The sequence below is a fragment of the Capra hircus genome, assembly GCF_001704415.2.
Source record: "Capra hircus breed San Clemente chromosome X unlocalized genomic scaffold, ASM170441v1, whole genome shotgun sequence".
In the NCBI taxonomy this organism is placed as follows: Eukaryota; Metazoa; Chordata; class Mammalia; order Artiodactyla; family Bovidae; genus Capra; species Capra hircus.
In genome coordinates this window covers 53,546,699-53,568,831 of record NW_017189516.1, presented here as the reverse complement: position 1 = coordinate 53,568,831, position 22,133 = coordinate 53,546,699, and the positions used below count along the sequence as shown (strand labels likewise).

At 39.9% G+C, this 22,133-nt stretch overlaps 1 protein-coding gene across 2 annotated transcripts in view; it reads left to right on the top strand.

Annotated features, from left to right (window-relative positions):
• The window catches only part of CTPS2 (CTP synthase 2), a 109,627-nt gene that overhangs the window by 80,420 nt on the left and 7,074 nt on the right, over positions 1-22,133 (top strand). For both annotated transcript variants that reach the window (XM_018043919.1, XM_018043920.1), the window contains exons 15-17: positions 3,221-3,276; positions 5,215-5,311; positions 13,343-13,487. In XM_018043919.1, the coding sequence (XP_017899408.1) occupies positions 3,221-3,276; positions 5,215-5,311; positions 13,343-13,487 (298 nt within the window). The remainder of the gene's footprint in view (positions 1-3,220; positions 3,277-5,214; positions 5,312-13,342; positions 13,488-22,133) is intronic.

The window sequence follows — 22,133 nt, the reverse complement described above, 5'->3', positions numbered from 1 at the left end:
TATACCATTTTTGTTTATCCATTCGTCTGTCCATGGACATTTGGATTGTTCCCACCTTTCAGCTTGTATAGCTTTTGGGAGGGGGGAAGTTTTTGCTCTGAAAAGGAAAGAGAAAGGTTCAGGTTCAGATGCTAGGATTACTAACAGGAGGGTGGGGATTGGCAGGACTGTTAGTGGTTAAATATATTTTATATACAAGCCAGAATCTACCCAGTAGTGAATTAGAGAAGGAGATGATGTCATTTGGCAGTTTTTGTTTCTGATGATGCTGTTATATGCATTGTTGGGGGTCTTGCTGCCTACATTGAGAGTATTTTGTAGGTCCTAAGACTTTATCAGGTTTCTTTCTCTAAAATTTTGCCGCTACTTGCTTCTTCTTTTTTTTTTATTGGAGTATAGTTGCTTTACAATGTTATATTAGTTTCTGCTGTACAGCAAAGTGAATCAGCTATATGTATACATATATCCCCTCTTATTTGGATTTCCTTCCCCTTTTAGGTCACCACAGAGCACTGAGTAGAGTTCCCTGTGCTATACAGTAGGTTCTCATTAGTTATTTTATACACAGTAGTGAATATATGTTAATCCCAATCTCCCAATTCATCCCACCTTCCCTTCCCCCCTTGGTATCCATACGTTTGTTCTCTACATCTGTGTCTGTATTTCTGCTTTGCAAATAAATTAATTTATACCATTTTTCTAGATTCCTGAGAGCCACCAAATCGGCATCTTAGTTTTTGATTTTAAGGTGTTTTCACCTGGTAACATTCTGAGCTGATTTTCAACACACTGTTTCTTTTTTTATAGATATGACAATGGATTAATTTCATCAATTCATTTTTAATTGATTTGTCAGTGATTAAGATTTCGAGTGCACAAAACAACATTTCCAAAGTTCTGAAAACATTCTATCAGGTACCATATACACCCTCCCATATATATGTTTCATTCATTAAACAAATATGTATCAAGTGCCTGCCTATGTGCTAGACACTAGTCTCAAGAATTGAGGGGATGGGTCCCTATATTGTCTGTTATCTTGTAGAACTTAGGTTCTGGCTTCTATTCTTTCTGTTTAGATTTCATAGTCTAGAGATAACGATAGCAATCACATGGTTTACTGACTGTTTTAGGTGCATCACATGTTTCGATTTATTCATTCCTCACAACAACGCCATGAAGTAAAAACTATCATTACCCCTATTTTATAGATGAAGAAGCTGAGGCAGAGAGGTGAAGTAATTTGCCCAAGGCACACTTCCATTACATGGTATCATGGACTTTAAAGCCAGGCAGTCTGGCTCCAGAGTCACTATACCTCCCCTCTTCCTATCACCTCTGTGATTTCATAGCAAACAAAAGTTTGCCTTAAGCACACTTTAGGCACACTTAGGCAGCAGGCACAAGCCACACAGGTTCAAAAGTTTGCACCATATCCCGCTAGTCGCAGTGACTCAAGGATAACTCAATGTAATTCCTTATCTTTGGAGGGTTTTCCATTTTCTTCACCACCTGTTAGTATTGGCTAACTCTGTTACTGGATTTGCTTAGTCATCTGTTCTAATGAAGGAAGCAGAGAAGACATTTTGAACTAGAAGGAGAAGATCAAAGACAAAATCAGAGGTCAGAGGAGAATCAGAATCCTCCCAAAGTTAGGTTCAGATCTTTCAGCTGCTTTTTCTTGTAACTTCATGATATATGTCTCCATTTTTTCCAACTGGGCATTATGGTGCTACTGTCTTCCAATTTTTCTTTCATTTTTATGAACAAATAGTTTGAGTACAGAGGCTCTGTCTCAAATGACCCCTTGGCAAAGGCATGTTGGAGTTTTCCCAAAGGAGTTCCTTGCTCCTGCTGTTGCCCATTTTTCTTCTAAAGCACATACCTTCAGTACTCACTGTCATTAACATCATCACCAGGGAGCTCAGTCTATATGCACAGAATTGCAAGTGGAAGTTCAGGAATGATAATTGATCATACCAAGTCATAGAGAATACAGCCAGTTTGCGTTTTCTTTAACCAGGTCAAAAGCTCAAATGGGATGTGAGGCATTGGGTTTTTCTTGGTTGAAACATCCTGTTCCGTGGCCTGATGACATCTTGGAGAGTCTGGTAATTGCCTGCCTGTGGAGTGGAGACCTGCTCCTGATTCTGCTGGGATTAGGCCATGCGTTCCAGCACCGTCACGGGGTCTTCCTGTTCCCTGGCTGTGAGCCTGGGCTCTGCATGCTGAGGGCTAGTGCTGCTACAGCGGCTCCGGTGCTGTGACCCCCTTGGCCATCCTGCTTCTCCATGTGCCCACTGGGGCCTGTTCTTGAGAGAGAGATGTCTGGTGACAGACCCTGCTCCTGGCTACTTTACACTGGGTCACTGGGCATCCCATTGACCCCTGTGTCCATCCCAGACAGGTATTCGTGGGTTGCTGCCTTGGGCTGTGGCCGCCACTGCAACATAGGCCTGTCTAGGCAGCCCCTTGTGTGATTCTCCACTACACAGCCCTGGGTGAGAACTGTGCGTGGCCCTATGCCCTCATCCGTGCCGGCAGCCCTCTGGCCCTGAGGCGGCACTGCTTCCCGATTATCCCCTGCTAGGAACACAGTAGGTCACATCTTCGTGGTTACCTCTGTGTCCTCATTTCCGTTTTCTGGGATAGATTCGTAGAGATCAAATTTTAGTCAAAGAGTAGGTGTATTTTTAAAGTGGGATATAAGCCAGTGTGGCCAGCACCATGTGAGAGCAGAGGTGGCTGGTATAGTGGAGAAAGCGTTGGGCCGGGAGTAAGGAGGTCTGGGCTCCGGACAGGACTGTGTAGCCAGCAAGCCTTGGCTTTGCACAAGTCCTTTGGTTTCTTTTCCCTTCCCTTGGTTTCATTTTCTTCTTTTATAAAAGGAGCCCTGTTAGGAATCTGCTCAGACACTATGGTGCAGATGTTACTGGGGCTTTCAGCCCTGCAGGCAGGCGTGTGAAAGGAGAGTCTTTGCTGCAGTCCATAGCAGGCTTCCCTTTGCACACTGGTAATGCTTGAGAATTGCTTCAGAGTTTCAAAGAAGCTATCACTGTCCTATAAGAAAAGAAAATCGAGATTACTATCTAAAGTCTAGTTCATTTTTAGGCCTTTGATAGACAGACAGAGATCAAAGAGATTTCTCCCACACAGATGCCATGGATGCGGTTCCAAAGGTGATTACTCCACTATTAATTTCACTTTCATATCTTTACAGGGAAACTTTATGGTGATGTACCTTTCATAGAAGAAAGACACAGACATCGGTATGAGGTACATCTTTCACACTAAATCACTGTGGAGTAAGGGGTCGTCCCCGGTTGCTCAGCGGTAAAGAATACACCTGCAATGCAGGAGACGTGGGTTCAATCCCTGGGTCAGGAAGATCCCATGGAGAAGGGAATGACAACTCACTCCAGTATTCTCGCCTGGAGAATCCCATGACAGAGGAGTCTGGCGGGTCACAGAGAGTCAAACATGACTGAAGTGACTGAGCTTGCACACATGTATGCATATGGGGTTAAGATTGAGAAGAACAGGTGGGACCCTACTTTGATTTTAGATGAGGAAACACTTTCTGTGAAGGAGAGGCCAAAAAGTTTGGGAAAGGGCCACTGATGACATGAATGAGGGAAGGGGCTGTGATCCAGGTCATCAAGTTGTCATCTATAACCAGTGTTTTGGTAGAAAACTTGTTCCAAGCTTCTCTTTAGAGTGCTTATGTAACTATATATAAAAAAAGATTTTGGTTTAGTCACATGAGAAATAAGATAGTTTCAATCCTCAAGTAGATTTGTCATTTGGAGAGAGATAGTTTATTACACGTCATTCAAGGGAAGAAGCAAGTAGGGGGATGTCTATAAAAAGCTAGTCTCAAGGTTTCAAGAAAGTCTAGTTACCATCCATCATCATGCAGCTGATCCCCTTCACCCATTTTGCCTACCCTCCAAGCCTCTTCCCAGCTGGTCACCACTAATCTGTTCTCTGTTAGTTGTTTTTGTTTTATTTTGTTTGTTCGTTGGTTTTGTTTTCTTTTAGATCCAACATGCGAATGAAATCATATTTGTCTTTCTTTGATTTATTTCCCTTAGCATAATAGCCTCAAGGTCCATCCATATTGTTTTGCAAAAAGCATGTTTTTATTCTCTTTTGTGGCTGGGCAGTATTCTTTTATATATATATATATATATATATATATATATATATATATATATATACACACACACATATATTCTCAGATCTTCTTTATCCTTCAGTGGACACTTATGTTGTCTCCATGTCTTGGCTATTGTAAATAATACTCCAGTGAACATAGGGTGCATATATCTTTTCGAATTTGTGTTTTCACGTTCTTAAAAGTACCCAGAAGTGGAATAGCCAAGTCATATGGTAGTTTTAGTCTTAGTTTTTTGAAACGTGTCCATCCTGTTTTCCATAGTGACTGGACCAATTTACAGTCCCACCGCCATTGTGGGACTTTTCTTTACATCCTTTCTTACATTTGTTACTCCCTTTTTAATGATAACCTTTCTAGCAGGTGTGAGGTGATAACTCATTGTGGTTCTGATTTGCATTTACCTGATAATTAGTGATGTTAAACATCTTTTCATGTACTTTTTGGCCACCAGTATGTCTTCTTTGGAAAAATGTCTATTCAGATCCTCTGCCCATTTAAAAATTTTTCTTTTTTGGTGTTGAAGGGTATGAGTTCTTTATATATTTTGGATATTAACCCTTTATCAGATGTGTAATTTGCAAATACCTTCTTCCATTTAGTAGGTTGCCTTGTTTTGTTTTGTTTGTTAGTTTGTCTTTTGGCCTCGCCATGGGCTTGAGGGATCTTAGTTCCCTAACCACGAACTGAACCCAGGCACCCTGCAGTAGAAGTTCGGAGTTGTAACCACTGAACTGCCAGGAAATTCCCTGCCTCTTTGTTTTGATGATGGTTTTCTTCACATGTTTGATGTAATCTTAGAGTCCTACTTTTTGAAACTTATCTTTGGGCAACAGAAGATGGGCCTCCCAGATTTAAGGGCTGTGATTAAACTACTTCTCAGGTTCATTATGAGTTTAAAAATAGGCTTTGAGGTTTGACTATAAATAGAAATTAACTACTAGTTAGAGCATCACCAAAATGGAAAATCATTTTCATAAGCTGATATGTCTGCATTGCTCTGCTGTCCAAAGACAGTTAATTTCTTGTTTTTCCAGGTGAATCCTAGCCTGATCAGCCAACTTGAGCAGAAAGACTTAAGTTTTGTAGGTCAGGATGTTGATGGAGAGAGGATGGAAATCATTGAACTGGCAAGTAAGTGGTGTTCTTCATTTTTGAAAATTTTTGTTGTGAGCTAATGTCTGTTTGTCAACTGTAAGCATACAAAAATATAACTTGAGACCCATTATGTTTGTTCTTTTCTCCTCTCTCTTTTGAAATAAATATGCAATTAAATAGAAATAATATATACTAAATATAAAGTGTATGAAAAAACAGATCACTTATAATACTAATTATTTTGGGCTCTGTTTATGTGAACTGCCATAAAATGATGTAGTGTTCAGAGCCTACCAGTTCTTTCAGTAGTGCGCTTCCTTAGCATCCTTGCCCCCTTCCTGGGGTGTCTCTTGTTCCTAGCCTCTGGGTTCAACGGTCTGGAAAAGGCAGGCAGCCCACTGTTGAGGAGCACTCTGCTCTCTCCCACCTCTGAGGAAGAATGGCCTGATGTTCTCCTCACTACTGGTAACTGGCTGTGCAGTACATGTGACAATAATCTGTTGGATAAACTGCCCTCATTTATCGAATGCTTAGTGTGTACAGGATGCTCTAAAAATGGTAGCATCATTTTCTAGAGCCTACCTTTCCAATCTGTATACTTGGGCTCCAGATAACCTGGACTACTTACTCTTTTAACTTTTCTACTTCTTTTTCCATCTTAACCCATGTCACTGTTCTTCTACTTCAGATTCCTTTTCTCTGTCCCTTTCGTTTTCTGTCTCTAAACTGTTCAGGTACTTCAGAGTTCCAAGCAGGGAGGACACTTGAAGTTGGGAAAGGCTTCTTTGACCACAGTGGCATGTTACCTGGACCCAGAAAGAAGGCAAGCAGTGGACATTGAGCATGCACTCACTGGATGCTTCTCACCAGACCCCTTGCTAGGGACTCCGTGTGCCTATGTAACTTACAAGGCAGGTGATGTTATTCCTACTTTAGAGAGGAGACTGGAGTTCAGAGATTAAGAAACCTGCCAGGGCCATCCAGCTACTCACTGGAGGGGCTGGATCTAAAGCAGGCCATAGCCGCCTTCTGCCCCCACTTTTGTGGGACTCTATTGTTCTTCTTGTTTTCAGTGAACATTACACCTAAGATTAGCGATCCATGCCTGAAGTTTTAAATTAGAATATGAGGATATATTTTCTGTAGTCCTTTTGATAGAAATGTCCATCATTTACAATTTTTATAGTATGGATCACTGTTTGGTGTTGAAGTCTCTTAAGTCTGGTATGTGAGAGGGCAAAGAAGTTTCTTAAGCAAATTATTGTTTATTTACTTTGTTCAAGTACATTATTCTCTTTAATTCTGGCTCTCATTATTATCAGCAAACACTTAGAAGCTTCTTTCATTGTAAGGATTTCATTTCCTATTGACACTTTCAAATTTCATGTGGGTTGGAAAGGAAATGAGACCCGCTATAAAACCTTGAAATTTTAAAAAAGCTGACTGCAAGGGAGTTCATTTTATTAAGGAAAAATTCCCAGAAGACTTTGATCTTACCTACTCTTACCATATCCATGAATCTCTATATTCCTGAAGGAGTTCTAAAAGGAACAACAAAGCTTGTGATTAGTATAATGTCAGAATATGTTTCAAAGCAATTGAGAGTATTATTTAAAAGACAGTTTGACTGGTAGAATGTCATTAAAATAAAAACTTTTCGGTCTCTTTCCTCATTTTGGTATAGGGGATTTTTTGAATAAAGTGATTCAGAGCAATGGTCCATTCATTCAAATATTCTTTCCCTGGCTATGACATGATCCATTGCTCAGCTTCTGTCTGTAGTGGTACAAAAACACAATTATTGTCAGCTTCTTTCAGAGACATCCCTAGATGCTGTGCTGCAGGATTCATCACATCTTTAATTTAAAAGCTGCATTGGTTTCTTTTCTAAGGACAGATGGTTTCTCTTCTTTTCTTGAGGGGACACTTTCCTGAGAGGAGATGGCGTTCCTCTCACCAAGCTTTCACACTTGCTGCTGCTGCTGCTGCTAAGTCACTTCAGTCGTGTGCGACCCCATAGATGGCAGCCCACCAGGTTCCCCCGTCCCTGGGATTCTCCAGGCAAGAACACTGGAGTGGGTTGCCATTTCCTTCTCCAAGTATGAAAGTGAAAAGGGAAAGTGAAGTCGCTCAGTCATGTCTGACCCTTAGCGCCCCATGGACTGCAGTCCACCAGGCTCCTCCATCTATGGGATTTTCCAGGCAAGAGTGTCCCTATAATTCAAGGAGGCTTCTTCCTAGATATGCTATAGTGGGTTTCTACACTGGAATTTTCTGAATTCAGAGCTGTTCAGTAGAACCTGCTGCAATGATGGAGTATTCTGCCTTGTTCAGTATGGTAGCCACTAGCTGTTTGGGGCTATTTAGCTCTTAAAATGTGCTCAGTTAATTTGAATGAATTTAAATGGTCACCTGTGGCCAAGGGCTACCATTTTGTATAGCAAAGCTTAATTTTTTTGGGGGGGTGGATTTCCAACTTTTGTTTAGTTAATAAGAAATAAAAATGAAAACGGGCTTCCTGGGTGTGTCTCAGTGAGTGAGGAATCCCCCTGCCAATGCAGGAGAAACAGGAGATGCAGTTTCGATTCCTGGGTCAGGAAGATATCCTGGAGAAGGAAATGGTAACCTGCTCCAGTATTCTTGCTTGGAAAATTTCATGGACAGAGTAACCTGGCAGGCTACAATCCACGGGGTCACAGAGTTGGACGCAACTTAGCGACTGAGCAGAGCACAGCAAAAATAAAAACAAACACAAAAACTACTATCTGATTCTGTCACTATGTTATAAAGAAGACTCAAAATAAGAGAAGGATCATCATCTGAAAACTGAAAGATCAATCCTTGCAGAAGAGAACAAATGGTGACCTTGCATCAAGGCTTTTGAAGCGAGTAGTGAGTGCCCCAGGACACACCTGGCCCCACAGGTGCAAAGGGAAGCGTCAGCTAATAGTCAGATGATGAAAGCTAAAACCTCAGCTAGCTGACCAGAACAAAGCATCTCCAGGCTTTTGCATCTATACCTGGACATTTACCCTACTTCTGACGTCCTTTCCTATTCTAAAGCTTTATAACCATTAGATGAGAACAGTCTGCTAGACTATTATCTATTTAATTACAATAAGGACTAAGCTTTAAATGATAACCTTAGGAGAGTGGATATTGCCATTCAACCAGGATTTCCTCACTACTGAGCAGTAGTTTGGGGTCTTCAGTGGTAAGTGATGGGGATTTGTGATTTTGAATTCCACACTAGACTTTCAGATCATTTGATAGAGCATCCCATTAAACGATTTAAAATTATATTTACTTCTTCTTAAAAGAGTTATATTTTATCATCTTCATTATATATATATATATATATGGCCATTAAAATGATTTTTAAAGTAAGGACTACATATCAACCATGCTTTTACTATGGGAATTATGGGAATAGAGAGTTGCCCAATCTCTAATTAGGAGTTGCTTCCTAATCTGGGAATAAACATAGTTTTTGAGAATTTTGAGTGGGGAGAGGAATTTGTAATCCTAGAAAATTTTTACCCAGATTTGAAAATGTTGCCCATTAATTTTTACCATTCACAAACAGGGGATTCCAGATACCTGAGAAAAACTATTTTTCTGTTCCTATTACATCTAGGAGAACTTAAGTTGCTCATATAGGGGTTTCTTACAACTCTCAGCTTTATTTGCCCTCAGTTGTGACCGACTCTTTGTGACCCCATGAACTATACAGTCCTTGGAATTCTCCAGGCCAGAATACTGAAGTGGGTAGCTTTCCCTTCTCCAGGGGATCTTCCCAACCAAGGGATTCAACCCAGGTCTCCTGAATTTCAGGCAGATTCTTTATCAGCTGAGCCACAAGGGAAGCCCAAGAAAACTGGAGTGGGTAGCGTATCCCTTCTCCAGCCAATCTTCCCGACCCAGGAATCAAACCTGGGTCTCCTTCATTGAAGGTGATTCTTTACCAACTGAGCTATCAGGGAAGCCCAGTGTAAGAGATTCACTGTAAAGGTTCACATGATACAAAGAATTATAATGAAGAAAATAAAAATATATTGAACTTTTGCCACCTTGAGCCATAACCAATATTAACATATTGAAAAGCCATCCTTTTTTCACTTGGAGACTCTTCATCACAGGAGATAAGTTGTTGTTGTTCAGTCGCTAAGTCATGTCCGACTCTTTGTGACCCCATGGACTGCGGCATGCCAGACTCCTCTGTCCTCCACTATCTCCCAGAGTTTGCTCAAATTCATGTCCATTGAATCAGTGATGCTATCTAACCATCTCATCCTCTGCCTCCGTCTTCTACTTTTGCCTTCAGTCTTTCCCAGCATCAAGGTCTTTTCCAGTGAGTCAGCTCTTCGCATCAGGTGGCCAAAGTATTGAAGCTTCAGCTTCAGCATCACTTCTTCCAATGAATATTCAAGGTTGAGTTCCTTTAAGATTAACTGGTTTGATCTTGCAGTGCAAGATTCTGAAGAATCTTCTCCAGCACCACAATTCGAAAGCATCAATTCTTTGGTGCTCAGCCTTCTTTATGGTCCATTTCTCACATCTGTACATGACCACTGGAAAAACCATAGCTTTGACTATACAGACCTTTGTCAGCAAAGTGATATCTTTGCTTTTTAATGTGCTGTCTAGGTTTGTTATAGCTTTCCTTCCAAAGAGCAAGCATCTTTTAATTTCATGGCTGCAGTCACTGTCCATAGTGATTTTAGAACCCAAGAAAATACAATCTGTCACTGCTTCTACTTTTCTCACTTCCATTTGCCATGAAGTGATAGGATTGAATGCCATGATCATATTTTTTTGAATGTTGAATTTCAAGCCAGCTTTTCACTCTCTTTTTTGACCTTCATCAAGAGGCTTGTTAGTTCCTCTTTGCTTTCTGCCATAAGGGTGGTATCATCTGCATATTTGAGGTTATTGATATTTCTCTCCTGGCAATCTTGATTCCAGCTTGTGCTTCGTCCAGCCTGGCATTTCGCATGATGTACTCTGCATGTAAGTTAAATAAGCAGGGTGACAATATACAGCTTTGACATGCTCCTTTCACAATTTTGAACCAGTCCATTGTTCCATGTCCAGTTTTAACTGTTGCTTCTTGACCTGTGTACAGGTTTCTCAGGAGGCAGGTCAGGTGGTCTGGTATTCCCATCTCTTTAAGAATTTTCCAGTTTGTTGTGATCCACACAGTCAAAGACTTTAGTGTAGTCAATGAAGCAGAAGTAGATGTTTTTCTGGAATTCTCTTGCTTTTTCTATGATCTGATGAATGTTGACAATTTGATCTCTGATTCCTCTGCCTTTTCTAAACCCAGCTTGTACATCTGGAAGTTCTCAGTTCATGTACTGCTAAAGCCTAGCTTGAAAGATTTTGAGCATAACTTTACTAGCATGTGAAATGAGCACAATTGTACTGTAGTTTAAACATTCTTTGGCTTTGCCTTTCTTTGGAATTGGAAAGGAAACTGACCATTTCCAGTCTGGTGGCCACTGCTGAGTTTTCCAAATTTGCTGGCATATTGAGGGCAGCACTTAAAAAGCATCATCTTTTAGGATTTGAAATAGCTCAGCTGGAATTCCATCACCTCCACTAGCTTTGTTCATAGTGATGCTTCCTAAGGCCCACTTGACTTCGGACTCTAGGGTGTCTGGCTCTAGGTGAATGATCACACCATCGTGGTTATCTGAGTCATTAACATCTTTTTTATACAGTTTTTCTGTGTATTCTTGCCACTTTTTAACTTATTTTTTAAAAATTTATTTATTTTTTAATTGAAGGTTAAATGCTTTACAGAATTCTGTTGTTTTCTGTCAAACATCAACATGAATCAACCATAGATGTCCCTTCCCTCCTGAACCTCCCTCCCTTCTCTCTCCCCATCCCATCCCTCTAGGTTGATACAGAACCCCTGTTTGAGTTCCCTGAGACATGCAGTAAATTCCCATTGGCTATCTATTTTACATATGGTAATGTAAGTTTCCATGTTACTCTTTCCATACATTTCACCCTCTCCTCCCCTCTCCCTGTGTGCATAAGTCTGTTCTCTATGTCTGTTTCTCCATTCAGTTCAGTTCAGTCGCTCAGTCGTGTCCGACTCTTTGCAACCCCATGAACTGCAGCACACCAGGCCTCCCTGTCCATCACCAACTCCTGGAGTCCACCCAAACCCATGTCCATCGAGTCAATGATGCCATCCAGCCATCTCATCCTCTGTCGTCCCCTTCTCCTCCTGCCCTCAATCTTTCCCAGCATCAGGGTCTTTTCAAATGAGTCAGTTCTTCGCATCAGTTGGCCAAAGTATTGGAGTTTCAGCTTCAGCATCAGTCCTTCCAATGAATATTCAGGACTGATTTCTTTTAGGATGGACTGGTTGGATATCCTTGCAGTCCAAGGGACTCTCAAGAGTCTTCTCCAACACCACAGTTCAAAAGCATCAATTCTTTGGTGCTCAGCTTTCTTTATAGTCTAACTCTCACATCCATGCATGTCATCTGAATTAAATTTGCCTATTCCCATCCATTTTAGTTCATAGATTCCTAAGATGTCGATATTCACTCTTGCCATCTCCTACTTGACCGTGTCCAATTTACCTTGATTCGTGGACCTAACATTCCAGGTTCCTATGTAATATTGTTCTTTACAGCATCATAGTTTACTTTCACCACCAGATACATCCACAACTGAGCACTGTTTCTGCTTTGGTGCAACCACTTCATTCTTTCTGGAGCTACTAGTAATTGCCCTCCACTCTTCCCCAGTAGCATACTGGACATCTTCTGGCCTGGGGTGGGTGCCATCTTGAGGTGTCATATCTTTTACTTTTTCATACTATTCATGGGCTTCTTGTGGCAAGAATACTGGAGTGGTTTGCCATTTCCTTCTCTAGTGGACCACATTTTGTCAGAACTCTTGACTGACCTGTTGTCTTAGGTGGCCCTACAGGGCATGGCTCATAGCTTCATTGAGTTAGGCAAGCCCCTTTGCCACGACAAGGCTGTGATTCATGAAGGGGAAGATAAATTGACATAGCTGAAATATGAGTGCCTGATCAGCTTCATGGTGCTGTCTGTGATTAATATCCAGCCCAGAGCTGTGACTAGAAAAGCAGTTATACCTGCTTCTTTCCCAGGGGACCCATCCCTTGGGAAGGGAGAACTTGTAGGAAATGGCCTGAAGCCATCTGAAAGTGACACAGTTAGCCTGACGTATGAGGATATCAGGCTGTTGAGAGAGGGGACCTTTCCCCCTCTACCCTCTTGAGTTCTTGTGACTGGACTAATAATAAAATTGATGCAAGACAGATAAACAGGAGAAAAAGAAAAAAATTATACAAACGGAGGTCTCTTAGAAATGGAACCTAAAAAGTGGAGAAAGTAGGTAGGTTTTGTATTTTTTATACACAGAAACAATAAATATATGAGGAATTAACAGGACAAAGAAACTTGGGCTTTGAGTGCTTAATTAGTGAAGAATCTAAATGAAATTTGAGCTTGGGTAGTAAGTTAAAGAAGTCACAAAATGTGTTTATATAGGCTTCTCTGCCCAGATTCTGTGTCTCTAGTGATAAGGATGTCCTTGCACCTCCATATGCTGAGAGTATACCTTTCACGTGAGAGGTTTATTTCCTGCTTTTAGGGAGACTGGGTGGAGTGTGTGTCAAAGTGTCTCTCAATCTTAAGTAATTTTAATTCAAAATAATCAGTATGTCATTAAGACATACTTTGGGGTAGCCTGCCCTGGACCTCACCCTTGGAAATAGAACCATTGCAAGTCTTGGAAGGGCCTAGATAGCAGATCATCTTCCCATTCAAAAACTTTTGCTTAACTTTGCTCGATCTAATACTTTCCACAAATAAAGTGCTGAATCTCTTGTTAGTGAGATGTGTTTTACAATTTGAAATTCTACTACCAACTTGGATCATGAAAATATCTGTCTATGATATAGGTAACAAGTTAAATCTTATCATTTAATGAGTTTTCTTATTTAAGGATAAGATTTTAAGACTGTTCTCAGATTTATCAGCTTCAGTTGCATTCTAATTATTCTCATTTCAGATCACCCCTATTTTGTTGGTGTCCAGTTCCATCCCGAGTTTTCTTCTAGGCCAATGAAGCCTTCCCCTCCATACCTGGGGCTGTTACTTGCGGCAACTGGGAATCTGAATGCCTACCTCCTACAGGGATGCAAGCTGTCTTCAAGGTAACCAGCTTACTGTGTCCTTAGCAGTGACTCAAGATACAATTATCAACATTGTAGGCTTCTCATAAAATTTAATATCATTGTAGGATTTATTTTTTAAAGTGGAGAGTCATTTTTTCCCCTCTTAATAAGCATACATTTTTCTCTGAATGAAAGTGATTTAATCACATCTGCAAGAGTAATATGTCAGTTTTCCAAATCATGCTGATGCTGAGTAGCATTTTACAGATATTTGTCATTTTGGTAGGTGAAAAAAGGGATTTTCTTTTGTTGGCTTTCTGAGTAATACATGTACATGAATGTTTTATATGTTTATTGGCTTTTTTGTTTTATTAATACTCTGTTCATATCCTTTGCCCTAATTTTCTTTTTGCTATTATCCTTTTTCTTGATGATTAGTAAGCTCTTTATATATAAAGGACATTAATCCTTTGTTTAATTACACATACTTTTTCAGAGTGGTTTTGTTTTTAAGTTTTTAATGGTTTTCATTAGTTTTTGTTAGGTTTATCTTAGTTTTTATTTTCACTAAAGAACTTTAAATAAAGACTTTATGTAGTCCTTATTTATGTTTTTTTTTTTTTTAACGTGGTCAGATCTTTTACTTTGGTGGGTTATGTCTTTAGTATCATGCCTAAACTCTTTCCCTGTCAAAAGATTATAATATAATTACCTGTTTGTTTTCCACTAGCACTTTTATAGTTTCAGAGGAAAAAATTTTAAAGTATAGTTGATTTACAGTGTTGTGCTGATTTCTGCTGTACAGCTAAGTGACTCAGTTATATATATATATATTCTTTTTAAAATATTCTTTTCCATTATGGTTTGTCCCAGGAAATTGGATATAGTTCCCTGTGCTATACATTAGGCCCTTGTTGTTTATCTACTCTAAATGTAATATTTTGTGTCTACTAATCCCAAACTCCCAGTCTATCCCTCTCCCTTTCCTCCTCACCCTTGGCAACCATAAGTCCATTCTCTGTGTCTATGAGTCTGTTTCTGTTTTGGAGATAGGGTCGTTTGTGGCATATTTTAGATTGTACGTATAAGTGATATCATATTGTATTTGTGCTTCTCTTTCTGACTTACTTCACTTAGTATGATAATCTTTAGGTCTGCTGCAATCTCCATGTTGCTGCAAATGGCATTATTTCATTCTTTTTTATGACTGAGTAGTATTCCATTGTATGTAAGTACCACATCTTCTTTATCCATTCATCTGTTGATGGACATTTAGGTTGTATCCATATCTTGGCTATTGGGAACAATGCTGCTGTGAACATTGGTGTGCAGGTATCTTTTTGAATTATAGTTTTGCCCAGGTATATGCCCAGGAGTGGGATTGCTGGATCATATGAAGCTCTATTCTTAGTTTTCTAAGGAACCTCCATACTGTTATCCATAGTGGCTGTACCAATTTACATTTCCACCAACAGTGTAGGAGGGTTCCCTTTCCCCCACACTCTCTAGCATTTGTTGTTTGTAGACTTTTTAATGATGGTCACTCTGACTGGTGTGAGGCGATAACTCATTGTAGTTTTGACTTGCATTTCTCTAATAATCAGTGATGTTGAACATCATTTCATGTACCTGTTGACCATCTGTAGGTCTTATTTGGAGAAATGTCTATTAAGGTCTTTTGCCCATTTTTCAGTTGGTTTTCGTTGTTGTTGCATGAGCTGTTTGTATATTTTGGAGATTAAGCCCTTGTCTTTCACATCATTTGCAAATATTTTCTCCCATTCTGTAGCTTGTCTTTTCTTTCTTTTTTTAAAAAATAATTTCCTTTGCTGTGCAAAAGCTTGTAAGTTTGATTAGGTCCCATTTATTTATTTTTGTTTTTATTTCTATTGCCTTGGGAGACTGCTACAGTTTCAGTTTTATAGTTTCAATGTATAATATATATGGACTTTATTTTTGGTGTGGTATATGAGGTAGGGATCTCCGTCCCCTTGACACCACTCCACCCTCACCAATTAAGTAATTTAGATTTGTTTCATGGATTTCTGTTTTGTTCCACTGGTGATTTCATCTCTTTTTGCTGAATCCTTGCCACCCTTTTCACTGTGATAGCATTATTGTAAGTTGAGCCCTTATTTACCCTACTCTTATTATTATTTAATATTTTTAAAAATGTGTTTACCTCTTCTTCTGGAGGACCTGTACAATGATTTTTAAAGTCTAATTTCAATTTAAAAATCTCTCAGGGATTTTCATTAAAATTCATTAAAATTTAATTTTCATTAAATTTCATTAAAATTTCTTTACAGTTTAAATACTAGTTTGGTGAGAATTTACATCTTTACTTTTTCTCATCTAAGAATATTGTATGTAATAACTTTAAATATGAAAGGAACTGGCCAGAATCTTGTGCTTAGGTAGGGGTTACTACCACAATAACCAGATATATATTGTATAGAAATTACCATTATGGACCCTCATTGTAGCAAATGAGTCTTGTGATACTGCATTTGAAGACTTCCAGGACTGTGGAAAATTCTTAAAGAGATGGGAATACCAGACCATCTTACTTGTCTCCTGAGGAATCTGTATGCAGGTCAAGAAGCAACAGTTAGAACTGGACATGGAACAACAGACTGGTTCAAAATTGGGAAAGGAGTATGGCAGGGCTCTGCATTGTCAACCTGCTTATTTAACTTACATGTGAAGTACATCATGCAAAATACTGGGCTAGATGAATCCCAAGCCAGGAGAAATATCAATAACCTCAATATGCAGATGACACCACCCTTACAGCAGAAAGTTAAGAGGAACTAAAGAGCCTTTTGAAGAAGGTGAAAGAGAAGAGTGAAAAAGCTGGCTTAAAACTCAACATTCAGAAAACTAAGATCATGGCATTCAATCCCATCACTTCATGGCAAATAGATGGGGAAAAATGGAAACAGTGACAGACTTTATTTTCTTGGGCTCCAAAATCACTGTGGATGGTGACTGAAGCCATATGCATGGCTTAAAAGATGCTTGCTCCTTGGAAGAAAAGCTATGACAAACCTAGACAGCATATTAAAAAGCAGAGACTTCACTTTTCAAACAAAGGTCTGTATCGTTAAAGCTATGGTTTTTCTAGTAGTCATGTATGGATGTGAGAGTTGGATCATAAAGAAGGCTGAGTGCTGAAGAATTGATGCTTTCGAATTGTAGTGCTAGAGAAGACTCTTGAGAGTTCCTTGGACAGCAAGGAGATGCAACCAGTCAATCCTAAAGGAACTGAATCCTTTGGAAGGACTAATGCTGAAGCTGAAGCTGAACCTCCAATACTTTGGCCACCTGATGTGAAGAGCCAATTCATTCGAAAAGACCCAGATGCTGGGAAAGATTGAGGGCAGGAGGAGAAGGAGGTGACAAGGAATGAGATGGTTGGATGGTATCATCGACTCAATGGACATGAGTTTGAGCAAACTCCAGAAAATAGTGAAGGATAGGGACACCTGGTGTGCTGCAGTCCATGGGATCACAAAGAATCGGACACAACTTAGTGACTGAACAAAGGATTGTGGCATGGTGTGTCTGTGTGTACTTTGTTACATGAGCCTGCTCCTTTGCAGTATTACCTGCTATGAGAGCCTCACAGTTCCCTAGAATTTCCTTTAACTGTGTGTTCAGATGGGAACAGCTTTACATATTTTGAATGTTGGACCTGTTAATGAATTAATGATCACTCCCTGCATTCTTGAACCAGTGCAGTGATTTTCACACCGTGCCCTGTGGAGCTGGAATCCAGGCTGCTCTGAGGAGTGGACTGGGGTGGGTGGTTCCAGGCGCTTCCCTGCTTCAGTGAAGCTTCAGCTCCACTTGTCCTAGCTCCCATGGCTTGGTTCTGCATGAGATTGTATATGAAGATGGGTTTCTTGTGCTGTGATACTGCACAGATTAAACAGCAGATTGGATATTCCAGTGTTGTCTCTGTTGCATATGTGCTCTGACCCGTCCCTGCCACTTTGATTTCTCCATTGTTTCAGGTGCTCACACGTGAAAGGAGGATGACAGTAGAACAAGTTAGATGGCCGGGAGAAATAACATGTGCATAATTGTTCACATATGACTATATGGTTATTTGCAAGTATCAACTAATATGTAAATGACATCTGCTTTGTGTGGCTTGCCCACCTCTGTACTGGCTGGCCCGTCAATTCCCACCTGGGGGCTGGTAGTCTCTGGGTAAAGTTCACTGGTAGTTTCTAAGAAAAGTGACTGCTTGCTAGCAACTCCTGAGCAAGACACTGTGTCTCTTAACAAGACTCTGATGCTGAGATTGGAATCACAGCTGACTAGCAGGCTTCCACGGTGATCAGAGAATTCCTGTGTATCAGCCACCAATTGGTGCATTCCTTAAGAGAAGCCAGCATGTTATTTATCTTTGTCTCTCTGGCTCCCCAGTATGCAGTGGTTGTTTACTACCCATTACAGTACTAAATGTAGGGGAGGATATATCCCCTACTATACTAAATATACCCCGGGAGGATACAGTCTTGTCTCATCTTGACACCTTGCAGGGGGCTTTCCAACTAAGAATGGTGCCCATGACTTAATCCAGGGGCAGACACTAGGATTCCAGAGGAACCTTGCACTTCAGCTCCTCCCTGCCCAGATCCATGGTGTTAGTGAGCAATGAAAAGCAAGTAACTGCTTTGGTATCCAGGCTCTAATGTGAGCAGAGTTGGGACTGTATTTCTGTCAAACAAGATTACTGTCTGTAATCAATCCTAAACAAATGTGACAAGAAATTTGAACACTTGAATAATGGCTTCCTTTGCCAGAAATTGGCTGATATTATTTAATGTATGGCATATGTGCCGCCCATGTCTTGAAAAACCCACAATGTAAAAATCCTTGGCTTTGAGAAAATACACCTGGGCTCTAACTTTTGCTTTCTGCCATGTGGAGAACCTTTATGTTTTACTGTGTTTATATTTTACTGCAATAAGAATACTACTTTGGGATCTTGAGCTGGTGAGCTGAACTCTTAGCTACTCTGGCATCTTCTACAATGGTAGCAGTTATGAAGACCAGGTCCACCTGGTTTTAGACTTGTGGGGGTCTGTTCAAGAGGCATAATGGTTTTAGGATATTATTTTTTTAGGTTTGTATAAGCTACTCAAAAGTACTTACAAAATCAAACTAAATCTTATTTGGAGGATTCTCTAAGACCACCCACACATTTAATAATTGATTAGGAGGAATCTGAATATAGCTGTGATGCTGGAGAAGACTCTTGCGAGTCCCTTGGACTGCAAGGAGATCCAACCAGTCTATCCTAAAGGAGGCCAGTCCTGGGTATTCATTGGAAGGACTGATGCTGAGGCTGAAACTCCAATACTTTGGCTACCTCATGCGAAGAGTTGACTCATTGGAAAAGACCCTGATGCTAGGAGGGATTGGGGGCAGGAGGAGAAGGGGACGACAGAGGATGAGATGGCTGGATGGCATCACCGACTCGATGCACATGAGCTTGGGTGGACTCCAGGAGTTGGTGATGGACAGGGAGGCCTGGCATGCTGTGATTCATGGGGTCACAAAGAGTCGGACACGGCTGAGCAACTGAACTGAACTGAACTGAACTGAACTATTTGTACTCATGGCTAAAATTCATTTCAGTGACAGAATTAGCATACACAGCTTGCTCAGGCAGGGAAAGACGTGTAAGTAGAGCCTGGAGAAATCTATCTGCAGCTTTCCTATGCTCTTTCCCTCCTGTGAGAGGTCACACAGAGCTCACCCTCCCTCCAGCAGTACAAATGCAGTGTGTGATGTTTACGCCCAGAGAAGCCCATTTGACACTCAGGCTTTAGAGTTTCTATAGGAGGCTGGTCACATGGGCATTCTCTGCCTAGCAACCACCCAAATTCCAGGCTCCCAGGAGGAAAGCAAGTATTCACCACAATCACATTGCCTGTACAAACAGCCTAGGCCCCCAAAGATGACCTTATCAGTTAGTAATGGAGAAAACATTCCGAAAGCCAAATTCCCCAGCAACAGGCCCTTCTAAAGATGTCAGCCTCAGGCCTATTGTGTTGACTCTTTTGCACAAGTCAAGTAAACCATTTTTAGAATAAAGAAATCCAATGGGAAATTATAGTCCATTAAATAAATAATTGTAATTATCTGCGATATCTCTCTCCTAGTGTCTTAAGTATAATTTGTCCCATATTTAAACAGTAACTACAAATTTGCATGGTTTTGCTGGTGTACGATGTAATGGAATGAGACTGCTTCATGTAATTGTAATAAAAAATTGTAGGAGATTTATATGAAATAGAATATCCAAAGATTCTTATAATTGCGAGTTCTTCAGTGTGTAGAAAAAAAGCACATGATTTATGTCCAGAATTCCACTTTTTAAAAAAATGGAAGTATAGTTGATTTACAGTGTTGTGTTAGTTTCAGTTTCTGGTATATAGCAAAATGGTTCAGTTTTATATATATCTTCTTTTTTATTATGGTTTATTAAAGGATATTGAATATAGTTCCCTGTGCTATACAGTAGGTCCTTGCAGTTTCAGAATTCCATTTTTAAGCAACTGGAAAGAGAAGAGGGATAAGAGTCTAAAGTCATAGGTTGTTTCTCAGCCTGTATGTCTCTGGGGCTGCCCTACAAGGCCCTGAGGGGCAGTCACTCCACACTGAGGTCAGGAATGACTTCCAGTTTTGGTGATGCTGGCATTTATCATGCTCTTCTGTCAGGTCAGAGTAAAACTCTCTTGCTTAGATAGTGCTTGTTCTATGTCAGAAAGCAAGAACCAAGATGGAGTTCAGTTCACAGAAATACAGCTGTTTGGGAAAACATGTTTTTAAAATATAAAAGCAGAATCTTAAGACATGTGAGTAGCATTTTATTCTAGGTTTTAGGATCTTAAATTCCATGTCTCCACCCAACACAATCTATCTTTTGTGCAAAGAAATTGTCTATTTGAGTTGAAAGGGAAGGCAGGCTGGTATAGAAATGGGAGGAAAGTTAACTCTGTGGTGCACTGTATTTGCCTGATTGTTTCAGACCAAACTCAAGAGTTGAAACTACTTTCTAATCAGAGGGTCTTAAAGGAAGTACAGAGTTGCAGTCAGTGCTTTCTATTTCCTGATTCTTTGTGTGCTCCTAGGATTGAGTCCCTTCTCTCCTGCAAGCTCAGGCTTCCCTCTTCACTTTTCTCTTTGAATCTCTGCAGTCAGGGAGCGAAGGCACTCTGCCATTGTCTCTGGTCTCTGTCCTGTGACGACTGGGCTTTTCCTTTGAAGTGATATGCTGTCTTCAAGCCTGGGAAAGCTTTGTTTTCTGTTGACTTCTAGCTGAGGCATTAGAAAAAATTTGGAAAATAGGAAAAAGGATCCATAAACCTGTAAACCTAACTAGGTCACTGTCCTCTCTTTTGAGTCTTTCCTTCCAGTCTTTAGTTTATACTCGTATATGACTCCTTTCATGGTTGTAATCAGAATAGTGAGTGTGTGTGTGTATTTTTCCCAATTCTTTTTTTTTTAAATTCTCTTATTCTTTCAAGCCTATAGAAAAGATGAAGGAATAGTACAGTGAGTACTTGTATACCTTTCACCTAGATTCATCAGTTGTTGCCTTTTTACCATGTTTGCTGCTCTCTCTTTCTCACTATATAAACTTATTTCAGAAGCACTTATAAGTTGCGAACATCATAGCACTTCACTCCTAAATACTTTATCATTCATTTCCTAAAATTGAAGACATTGTTTCACATAACTGCAGTATCATGATCACACCTAAGAAAATTAACATTAATTCCATGACATCATTTAATATCCAGTTCATATTAAAATTTCTCCATTTATCCCCAAATGTCTCTTTAGCTTTTTTTGAAATTAAAAAATTTAATCAGTGATGAATTTGAGGTTCATTTGGCTATGTTTCCTAGTCTCTTTTAATCTGGGTAATCACCCTCTTTTTTTCAGTTCTTCATAACAATGACTTTTTAAAAAAATTAATTTATTTTAATTGGAGGATAATTACTTTACAGTATTGTGACTTTTAAAATAAAGAGGCCAGGCCAGTTGTAGCAATGACCAGAATTTGATTCATATTTTGTCTTGATTCGGTTCAGGTTAGGCATTTTTGGAAGAATAGTTCATTGGGGATGTTTGGACTTCATAAGGACACATCAGGAGGCATGTGAGGCACATAATATTCCCTCTTTAGTCACACAGTGAATGGTGCTGAGTTTAACACCTGGTTAAGATAGTGACTGTCTGGAGGTCTCTTTTGTAAAGAAACATTTTTCTCCATTTTAGTTTCTAAAATACCACCCCCCACTGAAATGAACTAGGGCTCCTGGAAGAAATGGTTGGTTTCAAGTCTGGGACAAGAAAAGTACAGGATGAGGCCAGAAGGTGTTGCTGGACTTAAAGGAAAGAAGAGTTTAAAAACCAAGGGGAAGATTTTATATAAGGACAAAGAAGCTAGCTTGAAAGGATTCCTGCTGACCTCATTTGGACAGTTTGAACATCAAAAACAGTAATGACAAAATTGGATTATAACACATTATATGTTTTTAAAATTACATAATAATACTCAGAAAAAAAGGCCAATTTAAAAAATGTAGATGCCACCCCTGATGTAATAACTGAGTCAAATAAGGATCATAAGTGGATGCCAAAACCACTAGATGA